The 15,972-nt window shown below is 47.4% G+C and overlaps 1 protein-coding gene and 1 pseudogene across 1 annotated transcript; both read left to right on the top strand.

Moving 5' to 3' along the window:
- Window positions 1-11,117: 11,117 nt before the first annotated feature.
- On the top strand, window positions 11,118-13,430 carry LOC117840508 (ethylene-responsive transcription factor ERF026). Its single transcript, XM_034721019.2, has one exon. It carries the CDS (start codon window positions 12,596-12,598, stop codon window positions 13,133-13,135), a length of 540 nt encoding a protein of 179 aa, XP_034576910.1. The 5' UTR covers window positions 11,118-12,595; the 3' UTR covers window positions 13,136-13,430.
- Window positions 13,431-13,549: 119 nt separating this feature from the next.
- On the top strand, window positions 13,550-14,946 carry LOC140221329 (uncharacterized; annotated as a pseudogene).
- Window positions 14,947-15,972: the final 1,026 nt, after the last annotated feature.

The following is a 15,972-nucleotide window of genomic DNA, read 5'->3' as shown; positions in this document are numbered from 1 at the left end:
ATGCTTCGATTTAGGTATATATTCATCCAATTGTGTGGTTTACATGACATGCATTTTTTTTATATCTTCAATTAATTAGTCTCATTTTTGTTTCAGTGTTTGTATTTTGTAGATCGAGTGTTTACATTTTATCAAAATGATGTATATAGCTAGTATGGATTACGTGTGTAAAGTTTATTAGTGTATTAAATTTGTTGCACTTGATTTCCAGGTGAGATGGCGTCGTTTGGTTGTGAATACAAACGGCGTAGGTGGTATGTGCGTTATGTGGGCGAGTCCAATGTTGCTGGTCCCGTACCTCCTGCTCTTCCGGTACCACTTTGTAGATGTGGCGCGCAAGCAGAGGTGAAACAATCAAGGCATCCAAAGACAGCCGGAAGAGCCTTCTATGTATGCAAATGGACTTTTGATCCATTGCCTGCCGCACCTTGTGATTTCTTTCAGTGGATCGATGGACCCGACAAATATGATCCTAGGATCCGCCTATTCCCATATCATAGCACAGAGCTTAAACCATACCATCAGTTTAGGCGTTGGGTTCCTCCTCCACCAAACCCACCTAGGATGACCGATGAGGAGAAGCAGGAGGCTGCTTGTAGGCGTGTGAGGGATCCTCCCATGTGCAAGTGTGGTGTTCCTGCTAAGCTTATGTGTCCTAACTTAGGTGATCCACCTAAGTTTACTCCATTCTTTCGATGCTCCCTAAAGACTCATGTAAGTATATTACGAGAATATTAGTATGTCATTTAGCTAGCAGTTATAATTTTGCAGTATATTGTTCATACTTTAACTTGATGTTATTGCTTGGAAGTTGGAGCAACGTTTTGTAGTTACTTTACATATGAGTAGTTCACGTCATGGGTTTTTTGCAGGATGGGTGGCCGTTGTGTGATTTCAATGAGTATATATACGGCCCAATGGCAATATGGCCAACAGAGGAGGAAGTGCGGGAGTTTGAAAGTGAAAATGCACCGTGGCCATGTGTGTCCTCTCCTAGTGATAGATGCAAGTGTGGTATATTGGCAACAGAAGGTGTGGTGCCTTCTGAACTTGGATATGGTTCGTTCTGTGAAAATGCACATGGCGATTACTGGGTTAGTAACTACTCGTCTCTTATGTTTTATGAAGGTTGTAACTTGATTCAAATTTGTAAGAATATTTAATTGTTGTTGTAGGAGGGAAGGACATGTGATTGGGAAGATTTTTGTGGTCGATATGATTTGTTATTAAAGTTGGGAAATACATCGGAACCATGGAAGTCAAGGAAACAACAAGAAATTAAAGAAAAGATTAGGAAGAAGTATGATGTGCCTATTTCTGACGACGACTTGCTTTGGGGAAAAATATATCAAGATATGGTGCATGAGACTGGAGTGAAACCTAAAGGACTTTATGCAAGGGAAACTATTATTAAGTATTGGAGGCAAAATAGATCCAAGTATCCACGACCTCTAACTGAAAATGAGAAGAGAGAAAATAGGAGGAAGTTGCAGGAGGAGAGGGAATTGGAGAAACAAAGGTTGAGGAAGGAAAGAGATCGCTTAGGTTATGTGGTTGATCCGAATGTGAAATACCCTGAGGGTTCATGGGAACAATATTTGCAGCAAGTTAGGGCAAGAAAAAGAAGGCTTGAAATGGAAGAGTTACAACAAAAAGCGGAAGAGGCACAGATGGAGACGATGAAGGCTCTTGTTGCCGATTTACCTGTTGGTAAGGTTAATGTCGATAAGAAAGGCAAGGGAGTTGTTGTTGCCGGAGATGATGATGATGATGATGATGACGACGAGTTACTATATGAAGGTGACTCGGACTAGATGAACGTGTTGATGTACCTGGATCATGTTTCTCTGTAGCTGTGAAAACTATGTAGAAAATTATGTTTATGTTTATTCTGGGAACTACAATTAGTTGTCAAAAACTATTTTCATTTCCGAGAGAACTATGTTCAAACGCATCAAAGTTTGCTCTCCGAGCTAGTAGTCAGCGCTAAAGTGTGAAAAAAATAGTAGTAGCTTCGATGAGATCGATGATTTGGATGGAGGACGAGGAGGAGTGGGCGGTGGAAGAGGAGGAAGGCATAGCGCTGGTAGAGCGGGTGTACTTGAAGGTATTTGTGATGCAATAATAGTAGAAGACGAAGTACGAATGGGGAAATACGTACCCCTAACATTTAATGCACGTGTCTGTTATTCTTATCCATGATTGCGCACCAGTCTGATCTAATCCTATTGCAGAACACTTTGTGGGCGTCTTGTCAGTACCATGTGCCTTGTGTTAAATGTAGGCAGAATTACCGGGCCTACTAATAAATATTATTCTCTATCCTAACCACGGGCTTGCTGCGCCACTCTGCCTGGCGAAGCAGAAATGCGCTGGTGGTAGGGGAGGGGGCTTGCCGCTGAAAGTTCGGTTGGTGGGGGCCGTCCCGCGTGATAAATTTTTTGAGTTAATTTGCATGCTGCCGGTTGGGGTGGGGTCTTGCCGCGCCAGGCGGCCTGGCGCGGCAGGACTGAGGTGCCGCGCCCCTCGCACCAAACTTTCAGTAGGTTTCGGGCGGGGGGGGGGGGGGGGGGGGGGGGCTTGTCGCGCCACGCCGCCTGGCGCGGCAGGAGGCAGTTGCCGCGCCAATTGCAATACACTTTCAGTAGGTTTCGTCGGGGGGTGGCCGGTCTTGCCGCGCCAGGCGGCCTGGCGCGGCAGGAGTGAGCTGCCGCGCCAATTGCAATACACTTTCAGTAGGTTTCGCCGGGGGGGTGGCCGGTCTTGCCGCGCCAGGCGGCCTGGCGCGGCAGGGGTGCGCTGCCGCGCCAAGTTAAACACGCTTCCAGTAGGTTTCGCCCGGGGGGTGGTGGCGGGCCTTGCCGCGCCAGGCCGCCTGGCGCGGCAGGGGTGCGCTGCCGCGCCAATTTTAGTAAACTTTTAGTAGGTTTCGGGCCAGGGGGGTGGGGCGTCAGGAGCGTGCTGCACAATCCGAAACGTATTTTTGTTCTGAACATTTACGAAAAAATACACGAACTACAAGTACATCATGGAGCAAACATATAACATTGTACGGAAATAAAAAAACGTAACAACCAACTTAGTCTTTTACAAACGTGACATGAATAAACCTAACAACCAACCTATGGAATAATTGGGCACATGCTAGGTTCAGTGGCGTGACCGCCGCTCATCCGGAAGGCTAAAAGGATCTCTTGGGCGACGCTCCCTCCTTGGATGCGTGGGCAGCACATTGGCGCTGCCAACATCGGTGTGGTCCCGGGAATGACGACGCCGGCGTGGCAACCGGGTATGAGTTGCAGGTTCCTATTGAATAATTGGGCACAAATCATAAAATTTGTATGACACTTCGGGAGCGAACATTAAAATGTATAATTGAATTTGGAGGAACTTGTGAATATACCTGGCTGGACTCTCCCTGCGTCTGAGTCACAGGTGGAGCATCGTGAGAAATATCGAGTTCCTCACCATACGTAGGGTCATCATCCTCAGACTGCTCACCTTCCGAGTCCTCGCTTTCCTGAGGGGATGCGGGTTCCTTACCTCGCGATCTCCTGCTAGGACCTGCCGCAGTGGACGGTGTTGCAGCCCTGGGGGTAGTCACCAATGCAGTCCGACGTGATCCTGAAGAAGTACCCTGGACATTGCCCCCGTCGTGCGCATCTGAGGATGTCATGCAGTTCATCCTCATAGCCATTCGCCTGCAACTTTTACGAACCCTCTGCCATATATTCACGACTATGTTATTGATGGTTACAAAGATAGTACGAGTATAAGTGAAAATTAGTTTGGGCTTCTACCTCTGCAAAAGCACGAAACAGACTATCACCTTCCCCAACAGCGTGCTCCATAACCACGCCCGCCTCGTTTGAGAGCCTTGCAAGCTGCTGTCCCTGCACGCAGGAGTTTTCATTCCATAAGTGATCAATGTGACGATACTATAATTACAAACCGAAATCTTACCATGTAGTCGTGGAGAGGTGCACGCTCAGGCTGTGTCCCATGGTGTGTCATGGTGTCGTACGCGTCAGCTATGTCAGCGTCATCATCAGACGGTGCATCCTCAATGGGCACATTAGTCCAAGATGGTTTCACTTTGGTTCTCGTCGAAGTACAGTACCATCTTATGTACTCATTGTTTGGTCGCCAGTACGGTCCACTTTTAGGATCGCATCCTTGCTTGTTCTGCCACAGGACGAGGTACCGGTCATGCTTCACCCTCCAATCATTCTCCTTGTACCGCTTTCTGCGGTCGATACTGCATCAGAAATTAGTGAAGTATTAGTATAACATGTTAATTGCGTTAATTGAATAGCCTCCAATAGTTATTTATTCCTGCGTACCTGTGCAGCTGCTGCGAAGTCGATAATTCCAAAGGAGGGCACGGTTGCATCCTCCCAAACTGCCGCATCACCCTATGCGGCATATGAAACTCTACCACGTAGTACAGTATCATTGGGGTCGTGCACCTCCACAACTCTCTGTCTCTGTAGCACATCGGTGAAAAGACGATATGGCTAAGCTGGTCACGGTCATACGGTTTCCATTCCACCTTCAAAATTTTTCAAGCTATACTTATTTCATCTACCATTATACGCAAGTTAGCTTAAAAAACTATGGTTACCAAATTACCTGGTGCTGCGTGAGAACATCAAACTCGTTCGTGTAGGCCCTGTAGCGCCTATCCGAATTGCCACGAACGGGCCGCACATGCTTCCACACGTGATAGAACGTGGGAAGAGCATCGTCTCGATGCCATGGCTAAAATTGCAATTAAGTCCAATTGGTCACATGATACAATATTTTTTCGAACATTAACGTAGAAAAAGGAATTAGCCGTTGTGACTTACATCGACACGGAGGCGGGAAGGTCGACCCACGGGCATTCGCTCCCAAATCCAAATCTGGAGCATATAAGTGCACCCTCCAACATTGGAATCTCTCGCTGTGCGCCGGCAAGCCTCACATAACTGTCTGTACAGCCAGGCAAGAGCCGCTGAGCCCCAACTGTAAGTGGCTATGTTTTCCCAAACTTGACCTAGAATGGGGAGAACCATCCACGATACTGTGTTCCCAACTGCATCTGGAAGGAGGAATGTACTGACAAAGTGCCATAGCCACACTCGAGCATAGCGCTGCACGACCTCGTCATTTGCTCCCGGAGGACACACCTCGAAGTGCTCCCTCAACCATGCCGAGCTAACACCGGACGTCTTCTTTGAGCTATCTCCGCCCTCTGGCTCTGGCGGCCTAATCCCAATATGCATCTCGACCATATCACGCCAATTCTCATTCTGTATAATACCTGTCACTAGCTGCCCATGCAGTGGAAGGCCGAGTATCATAGCCGCATCCTGCATTGTGATGGTCATTTCTCCGAAGGGCATGTGGAACGTGTGAGTCTCCGGACGCCACCTGTCGACCATAGCGGTCAATAGTGGTCCGTTCATTGGAGGGAGACCCCCCACGACCTGAACAGCGATATCCAAGAAACCTGCTCTCTGCAGGTACTGGGCGTACCGCTCATCCCACCTAAGTGGTGAGTGCACCCTAGCCCTGAGTGGTGTCAAATTCTGCAAAACATTATAAGATTATTACAAAATGAGAAGTCAATCCAATTGTGAATAACGGGCTTCTAAAGTGGTAAGTAACACAAATATGATACAAATGACATTTGCAGTATGAAATTGTTTACACTGTACACAAGCGAATAGTAACGATAGGCACATCCTTAATTTATAAGAACATTTCATACAAAAATCTTGCAATTCTCATCCTAAGGTATGCATTCATCAGCAAAAATTAGCAACCATTGTTATACCTCATTTAGGTCCGCGAGGTGGTGGGCACGGTGGTGCAAGTCGTAAGCAGCCTCAAGAAGAGGGTCCCGGGGCCGCCATCCTAAAGAAACAACAAAAATGATCGTTAGTAAAAAGCTTCATTATATGATAAGTACGGAAAATATGATAATGTACTACTATAAAAAAGATAAAATAATAGCCACGCATAATACAAGCAACGCGCATACCCAATTGTTCGAAGTACGCGGCCTATTACTGCTCGGTCTAGATTTAGTGCCTTTTGATTTTCTACTGCGGCATGTGCAATTCCTAATGATCTTGTGGCACTTGGAGCAACGATTTTCCGACTTGTCAATATCAAAATCACCAGTATCATAATCTGCAGAAAGCCTCCCTTCCGACACATCCATGTCGCCTGTGAAACGCTTCTTCTGCCTCCTTCCTACTGTATTTCTCATTAAACTGGGGTTAGGCACGTACCCTACCCCTTCATATGCCGGCCATTGTGACGGATCTAGGTAAGGTTGAAAGCTTGATTCCCAAATTTTGATGGTGTGCTCCCTAGAGTCCAACGGTGACATGTACATGGGGCTTTCATAGTTAAGACCTCTTGCCTTGCAAGCTGTAATGAAGTGTGAACATGGAAGGTGCAACAATTGAGGAACATTGCAGGTGCACGAAACTTCGTGCAGATCCACTCTATAGTGTCGGCCTCCATGACTCTCACCCCCAATGTTAGTCGTACCGTAACTTCTTATAGAATACACCATCCTTTCTGGCCCGTACGGTTCTGCTAAGTGGTGCACGGATCTAAGCTCAGCCTCTGATAAATAATTATCTGCAACTTGCCCAATTCTATAGCCTTGATCTAACATTTCACGTGCCTTTCCCCATCGGTTCACAAAGTAGGCGTTGCATTTTTCGAATGTGTATTCAATAATTCCAGCGACGGGCCTACTTCGGATGCCTTTGAAAACTCCGTTGAGTGATTCCGAGAAGTTCGTGGTCATAATACCCCAGCGCATCCCTCCCTCATCGAAAGCCTGCGCCCATTTATCCTTGTCCTCCATTTCACCCTTCAACCATTCTTTTGCGTCGTCGTTCAAGTCCTTCACTAAATCTTCTAACTTCTCACGAAATTCTCTCTCTGTATGAACCTTGCATAATAATTTCAATTTTCCAATCACACGATTGCTCTTCTGCCGACGCGACATGTTGGCAGCAAAGTGCCTCATGCACCACCTATGCACAAGCGGTGGAAAACCATCAATGTGGTCCTTCGCACAATTTAGAAGCCTATGATGCCTATCTGATATCATACACACTATCCGTGAAGGTCCAAGAACATGTACCCGAACAAGTTTCATAAACCATGACCAACTCTCATTATTCTCACTCTCGACCAAGGCAAAAGCAAGAGGCACAAGCTGTTGTTCTGGATCTACAGCAACTGCCATCATTAATGTACCCTTGTACTTGCCAGTCAAGAATGTACCGTCCACAAGTATCACAGGACGACAATGTTGAAATGCCTCACTACATTGAGGGAAGCACCAAAATACCCTTTGCAGTATATGCTTCAACACTCCATTGTCAGGAACCATCATGCCACATGAGTCGATCCACCATTTAACTCCGAGATTGTAGTAGGTTATAGCTGAGAGTACCCTAGGAACCATGCCGTACGACTCCTTCCAGTCGCCCCAAAGCAGGGCAACAGCGTGTTGCTTCGCCCGCCAAGCCTTCGAATACTTCACACGGTACCCACTAAAGATGAAGATGGACTCCACGAGTGATGGCACCGATGTCTCGCTGTCTTTACGGATAATGCCTAGGATACGCCGTCCAAGGTACTTTGCTGTGCACTGTACATGCTCTCGCTTCGGCTGTGACGACCGACAAGTATGCGGTTGCACAACATTTGAAATTCTCCATTGTCCGATGCTTGATATTAGCCGAGACCATACACGCCAATGGTATCCTTGCTTGCACATCACATTTTATCTTAAGTTCTTGTCAGAGTGAACTACGCTAAAAGGTCTATGTAACCTCACCGCGTAGTCAGCCAAGAAAAACTTCAGCTCCTCAAGACTATTGAACTTCATCCCCTTCTTAATCACTGGACTCTCACCAATGGACGTCCCTTCGGCATTCACCATACTAGATTCACATATTGCTTTGTGAACCATACTTATGTCCTTATCATTGGGAACGGATGGCAGTTCGACATCACGTTCTTTTAACATCCGCAACTCATACTGGGTGTAAGAAAAACAATCGTCCATACGACGAATGCCTTCTACATCATGTACGGTTGCGGTGTCAAATTACAGTCCATCCTCTTCATTTTCTACCCCGACGTTCTCATATTCATGCCCACCACTCTCAAATAGTGATTCCTCCTCTACCTCCACACCTACTACCCCATCTTCCTCCAATTCACAATCTTCGGAACCCATAGAGACATTATCAACATATATATTTGCTTCATCCCTCTCAAAAATGTTATTGGGAAAATCATCATTGGCAATAGCCAAGTCAAAATCACGTTCTGTTTCACCTAACACGTGATGCAACATTTCTGACTCCTGGGTACCATTATGGTTCACTACCGTCACTTCCTCCCTCATGACAACATTTGGGCCAGGCATACGAACAATTTCGACTATAACCTCCAAACATGCAACATTAGCTTCGTGCACAACATCCTTATAGTGCTTCCAATTCGCATCGGATGCTAACTTCATGAGAACATAATGAGCTCTAGCTTTCCCACAATCAAAACGACCTCTCAAACTGATCTCATCCACTCTACATCCATACTTCGTCATTACACGGTCAACTAAATCACTAAAACTTGGAGGACCATCGAATATTTCAATTGACTCATTCATATTCTCTAACTCCCCATTTTGTTTCACAACACCACCATGAAAAAATCGAACTAAACGATCCATCTACAAAATACAAACATTTCACCATGTCATATACACTACACATTGCACATATTCGACATATCAACTACACACATTACATATATTGGACAAATTGCAAACAAAAAATACACATATACATTGCACTATACGATTCAATGAATATATCCTTAAATCGATAAGTTCTACATGTCAATATCGCGGGCAGAGACTCAATTGCGTATGAACTACGTATCATCTAACACAAAACACCATTGCATTTCATTGAAATTTCAAATCACTAACCTAACCCTAAGTCACCTAAACATCCTCCGATCTACCAAATGCAACGGTAAAACACGAGAATAAGTAGGGGAATACCTTCCACACGAAGCAGGGATCGATTTCCACTACTTTCCCCCACCGAAAACGCCGGATTTTGGGTGGATTTGGGGGTGGGGCGGCGGGGGGCGGCGCAGCAGCTTCGGGCTCGGGCGAGTCTGGAGGAGGAAGAAAGGAGGGAGGGAGGAGGAAGGGAGCCGGCGCGTGGTTCTAGTGTTGGCCCTACCGTGCCAGGCAGGATGGCGCGGCAGCTGCCGCGCCAGGCGGGCTAGCGCGGCGAACGCCCGCCCACGTCAGCGCCCACCTGGCGCCGCGACTCGCCGCGCCAGTGTGGCAGGGGGCGGCCGCGCCAGTGCATGCGGCGCGGCAGCGTGTTCCTGCCGCGCCAGGCGGTCTGGCGCGGCCAAAAGGGTTACCCCGCGCAAATAAAACCCCGCTGAGGTTATTTTTAAAAATAAAGAAAAAAAAGGGTTAAAAATAAAAAAACCCCTACGATCAACGGGTAAAGGGAGTCGCGGTAAGAAAAAAATTTGGTTTTCGGGCAGAAACATTTTCTAATTCTCAATTTTCATGAATTTGCACCCTATCCTCTTTCTCAAATACATGATAGGTGGGTCCACGCGTGAGCAATACGGTGGTTCCAATTTAGGTGATAAAATTTTTTAATTGTTTACGATATAATGAGGACATAATTAGTCCATGAGCAAACATCGCATGTTGAACACAAAGTTTTTAATTAGTGCACAAGTCCTTTTGACTTGGCTGAAATTAAGGTGATCAAAGTACTAATTAAGCACATTAATTGCAAGTAATATTCAGATTGGATCTATATTTTACTTTAAGGCAAGTGGCAAACATCATGTCATCATATTCTAGTACAACGAATCATAGACCTTTGCATCACAAGTCTAACATATTCAAGAAGCTGTAGCAGGCAATATGATTAAAACACGGCAAACATGTGTTTCCTGTCTACAACCTTCTCATATTCAATACACCAGATATTAACAAGTAAATACATATGAAGCACACTTACTTATTGCACCTTCCTCTTTGCAAAAGTAAGGAAAAAATATTACATGTAGCAGGAATGAATTTCTGTGTTGGAGCTCATAAAAAACATGTGCTACTCCAACTGTAATTGATGACTTTTTTTGGAGCTCAGATTTTTTTTTTGGATAAAGCTCAGACAGATAGAGTGATGTTGTTATTGCACATTCACTTCAGGGTCAAGCACATTGGGAGATGAGATGTAATCGGCAGAACATTAAGATACAGGCATACAACTTCATTACTAAGTTGAACTCTTACTTAGGAGGGTTTTGCTGAGGTACTCCGAAATTACTGTGGACCATACATCTTAGGAGAAATATATATTTATATTTTTTTATTTTAAACAGGATAAACATGGAAATTACCTTCATATATATTAGATCTAACTTGCCACGTGATTCTTCTAACTTCTTTTGTTGGAACGTGGCATAAACGAACGCGCTCATTTCTTTCGCAACGTCCAAAAGGAAAAGGTGATCCGATCACTAACGTGATTATATTGTAACTGTTTTTTTAACGTGACAAAAAATCAATACAATCCCTGACGTGACTTGTATACCTTTCTCCACTCGAATAAAGGCAATTTTGAGGTCCCGTTACAACTTTAAAAAATGTGTATACTCAACAAAAACGTGCAATTAAAAGGAAATAATTATTTTATTTCTCGCTTAGATTTATTTTAACTCTTAGTACCTCTTAGGAGGTAATCGGAGTACCTTATCGTTGCCCTAGAAATATTCAAACACTCAATACTAAACCATCACTCTTTTTGTGGATGTGTGAATGTAATTTAGATATTTTCGCTAAACTTTTGCACAACGTCTATGTGCGTGCGTTGGATAGAGGCACATAAGTTCAGGCATTGTCGTCCCTGCACCTTGGGTGGTAGCGTTCTTTAGACCTGGTCAGCTTCAGGAAGCTTGCAGAACATGCATGAGGCTGCCAAAACTGCGAAGAAGAAAAACAAGAAACAAAAGCCTTCCCTTCCGGATGTTGACAATACTATTTGGAGGATAAGAACAAGAGGGGAGCAATAATGCAAGCAGAAATGGTTGGATTAAACTTTACTCTATGCATGCTAATATGGATTGCAGCGTCATCACAATGTGGGCCTGCGGGCACCCATCTGCTAAATTCTTCCGGTCCCAACACCCACAAACAACGCACACCCACCACTTGGGGAACCATATATGGCCTAGATTGAGCCGCGCGTGTTGCCTGGCTATTCGCGGATCAGAGATAAACGTGATCGCCGAAGCTGGTTACTTGCAGTTGAATTTAGACCTCTCTCCGCGATCGATGGATCGAGAGACAAACACACAGAGAGACCTTCTTTTGAACAGGCATGCACCCAACCATGCACTCCCTCCGTTCTAAACTACAATTCGTTTTAGTTTTTCTTGATACACAACTTTTGTTATATATCTAGATATAAGTTTGTCATGCATAGTTTGATGTCGTGATTCAGTTTCAGTGAACTCTCTCTCAGAGCTTATTCAGGCGGCTAGCGGCTTACGAGTTGTGACCGTCGGGCTACCGCGTTTGAAAAGAGCTGAAATCGACAGCACGTGCTTTCCAGCTCAAGCATATGAACACACGCACGAGCATGGAGAGCTACAGAGGTTTCACAGATTTCCTCCTCGCCAATCGCAGGCAGAAATATCTGGCCATGCAAAGCCGCAGCACCGCCCGCGTAATCTAGTACTGGATATGGTAGGTGGCAGAAGAAAACAAAAGAACCGCGCATCATCATTGTCTACTCGATTCACCTTTACGTGATGAACCCCCTTATTATACTGTCCTTGAACGGGTCAAAACCAAACCCCAGATCAGTGGGTTCATGTCACGTTATCACCCGTCCAGCGCCCGTCGAATCAGAACCGGAGCTGGGACGAAGCCACCTGGATGACCCCCAGGCGAGGGGATCGTACTGCTAACCTCGTCGCGCACTAGCAGAAAAAGCGGCTTTTCCGAGGCCTGAGATGGCAACCCCGGCGCGGCGAGGTGGCGAGCTCCGGTTGGCCGGGCCGACGGAAAGCTCGGTGAGGCCCACGCTTTTTGTTCGAGCTGTGCTTCACAGCTAATCTCTAGTTGAGCGTTGAGCGGGCAGGAAATAAACGCGTTCCGTCACCTCGTGCTCGCGTCGAGAATGTTTTCACCAACTCCGGCCGCCTCCCCGGTTTTTTTAAACCCTCCCGAGATCGATCATTTGGACGTACGCTAGCTGCTAGGGGATAGCAGTAAATAGTAGTCTGCTGGCTAGATAGCTAGACTATCCTCTGGGCTCTGGTTGATCACATCATCGCAAGCCTTGCCAATCTGCCGTCACTGCTCAGCTTGGGCTTCGTCGTGTCGTGCATGCGGCTACTAGCTGTGGTTGCAGTGTTGTTCTAGCCACGGTTGTCTCGGGCGTGTGCTGGGTGCAATGCAGAGCGGGTGTTGTCTGACCGGGAGTGTTCGTGCTGGTTGAGTGGTTGGTGATCTTGGATGGAGCAGCGGAGGCTGGAGGAGCAGAGGGCCTGCGGGCGGCGCGCGCGGGCGGAGACGCGGCACCCGGTGTACCGCGGGGTGCGGCTCCGGGCGGGGAAGTGGGTGTCGGAGATCCGCGAGCTGCGGAAGCCCAGCAGGATCTGGCTGGGCACGTACCCGACGCCCGAGATGGCCGCCGCGGCCTACGACGCCGCCGCATTGGCGCTGCGGGGCGCCGGCACGGCGCTCAACTTCCCCGACGCCGCGCGCTCACGCCCGGCGCCGGCATCCGCCTCCGCCGAGGACGTCCGGGCCGCGGCTGCCGCGGCCGCGGCGGCGATGGACGGCCGTCGTCATCATCATCACGAGCTCCGCGGCGACAGCGGCGACGCCATGGCGGCGGGCGGCGTCGTGGACGAGGACGACCTGTTCGAGATGCCGCGGCTGATGATGAGCATGGCGGAGGGGCTGATGATGAGCCCGCCCGCGCTCGGCCCTGCGGCGGCGCCGATGATGGAAGCCGACGAGGAAGGCGTCAGCCTGTGGGATCACTCCTGATGCGCTGGCTAGCAGTGACGCTGCTTGCCGTAGTGGAAGGTGGTGTTAGATGGAGGAAACGACGCGCGCCACGACGTTGTGTTGGCGAATGGGAGCGTGCGTGTTGGATCACACCTGATGTGGACAGAGGGCAAAACATGTACGTTCTGCGACGTGCTTGTACGTACGTTGCGTAGCATGGACGTGAAATGGGTGATGCTGACACGGCACAGGCACACCGATACACACGTGTCACGTAGTAAGCCATGAGTTCCACTTCCATGGCAACAATTCAGAAAAAGACCTTGTTCTTTGACGTCTCTTCTCCTAGTACTCTACTGCAATTTCGTAGCACATTAAACGCCGCTGAGGCGCTGACAGACTCGGATTAGTGTCCAAAGAAAAAACTGAAGCGCATTAATGGGTCTTAAAATAGGAGGGTTTTTTTTTTTAAAAAAAGTAGGAGGGTCGGGCGGTGGGGGCAAATCACTTTCCCGAGCTCTACAAGGAAAAAGGCCGTCCTTTCCCCTTTGCGATGGCCGGCGGCGGCTGGTCCTCCCTCCCCGCTGATTTCCTCCGGCTAGTTTCTAGCCGCCTAACCTCAGCAGACGACGTTCTCCACGTCCGCCAGGTGTGTCACCACTGGCGCGCGCCTGCACCTCCGTCCCCGTCGCGCCCTTTCGCCCATGGGTCGTGGCCACCCGCGCGAAGCCGATAAGGGTTGGCCCGCTCGGCGACTGCTCCCTCTGGCTTCCCGCCGGCCTGAAGCGCGTCCAACTCGCCACCCCGCCGGGCCTCCCGTACTGCTGCGGCACGCCGCGCGGTTGGCTAGCCCTGGCCGACGACGAGCGGTCCCCCACGCGGCTCGTGCTGTGGGAGCCCCGCTCCGGCGCCGAGATCCCGCTCCCGCCCCTGGCCTGCGTCGTCCAGGTCTTCATCTCCGCTGAACCGCTCGCCTCGTCGTCGTCAAGCTGGCTGGCCGTCGCGACTCAGGTCAGGAGCGAGTTTCACCGTGACATCTTGTTCTGGCGGCCCGGGGACCGCGCGTGGAGCGCGGCGGCCGACAGGGGTATACACCAGTGAGAGACTCCACAGCGTTGCTTTTCTCGGAGGCAAAATGTACTGCATGGACTACTCGAAGAGGTTGGCCATCTACGGCCTCAACCTCGGGACGAATTCTCCGCCGATGCTCCTCCAAAGCATGCACGCTGTCTCTCTGCTTAACATGCTGTGCAACCGCAGGTGCGGCAAGAAGCTGCATGGCACGCGTGCGGCACATTTTGTGAGCTGCAACGACGAGCTCCTGCTCGTCGTGCTGTTCAACAATGGTCACCCATCGTTTGCTGAAGTCTACAAGCCAACTTTGACCCGGGTCAGCCGCCCCTGGAATTTGGTGAGAGACTGGAGGACCTTGGTGGTTACTCGCTCTTCCTGGGGCGGGGTGATGCATTTGCCCTCTCTCCACAGGAGTTCCCTGCAATCAAGCGAAACTGCATATACTATGCAGTGCACTTTCTTAATGTCCAAATAAAGGACTGGGTATTTGTGTTCAATTTGGAGTCGGATGTTTTAGAGGAATTCCCGTTTCCTACAGAGCATAAGGAGGACCCTGCAAATACATGGTGGCCGGTTTCCTGGTTTTGCCCCAAAAGGCCAATTTTTAGAAGCGGCAGTTAAGGCTGAAGCTAATTTAGATGCAATAATTCGATGATTTGGGTGTCAGTTTGTAGCTAGTATTACAATAAACTACTGCTCAGTGTAAGGAATTTCCTTTTGAAAATCCTATTGTAACCTTGTAGAGTACAGGAATTTTCTTTCGTGGCATGTTTCATTCCTGGTAAACGAGTTGGCTTGGAAGTACATGTACATAGAAAAGATCCCCCAAATTGTGAGAAATGAAAAGTGGATTTCCTTTATGTTACTGTAAACCATTTACTTTTATTATTTTTCTGAAAGTCAGAAACAATCCATGAGGTTGGTGTCTGTAGGCTTACTTCTGTAAAAGTTCCTGGTGATGTTAGTCACTTCTGCAAATTTCCTTAGTCGGTTAATTTTTTTCCCCTCTGTGCAACATTAATATTGTACTGCACAGTGATTATTTTTGTGTAATTTGTGTTTCATTTTTTATCCTTTCCAGGAAGGTGTAGAAGCTGCAAAATATACCGATTAGGATCGGATTTAGGAAATGCAGCCTGGGAGGGAAGCACATACCTCCTCAAGAAAGAGGTCAGCCAACTTAAGTCTTGTGCTGTTTTAATTTCTCGAGGCTTTACCAAAAATGGTGTTGCTTATGAAGTAGCTTATTGTACTTCTGCAGCTACTTGTAATGCCAATCGTGGTGAAAATAAAGTAGTAATCCGATAAAGCATACTAACTTGTCTCACTAAAGAGGTAGGTGCTAAATGTAATGCTAATTCTTTTCTTCTCTGAAGTTAGTCTTGAAAAGGATCATTTTAAATTTTAAGAATAATCCCTCATATTAGTTATTATTTCATTTGCTCACCTCATATTCTTATGTATTAGTTCCCAACTCTTTCCCTCTGGCTTCAGCTCCAACTGCTGTCAATATTGTCTCTTGTAGGAATTGGATATGAATTTCCATGCCAGAATAGAAAGTGCTTTCTCCTGACTGCCTTCATGTTTGTAGTTGCTTGGTCATCTTTCTTTCTATTTGTACAGATGGTAGTTTTAATTTAGTAATTAGTTATACTACATCTAGTAATTGCAATAAATCATGACTACCCTTTAGCTACGCGGATGATATTTTCTACCAAAATGTAATATAGACTCTAGAAAAGTAGACGTAGAAGTCCCACATGCCTCGTATTTGTATTTTCTTAATTTCTAATACTTAGGGT

Source organism: Setaria viridis, chromosome 9 (assembly GCF_005286985.2).
Source record: "Setaria viridis chromosome 9, Setaria_viridis_v4.0, whole genome shotgun sequence".
Taxonomy (NCBI): Eukaryota; Viridiplantae; Streptophyta; class Magnoliopsida; order Poales; family Poaceae; genus Setaria; species Setaria viridis.
The sequence above is the reverse complement of the archived record's forward strand: the minus strand, read 5'-3'. Positions and strand labels throughout refer to the sequence as shown.

Bases quoted from the DNA above. Each gene is read 5' to 3' on its own strand.
- LOC117840508 (XM_034721019.2), top strand. From the start codon at position 12,596: ATGGAGCAGCGGAGGCTGGAGGAGCAGAGGGCCTGCGGGCGGCGCGCG.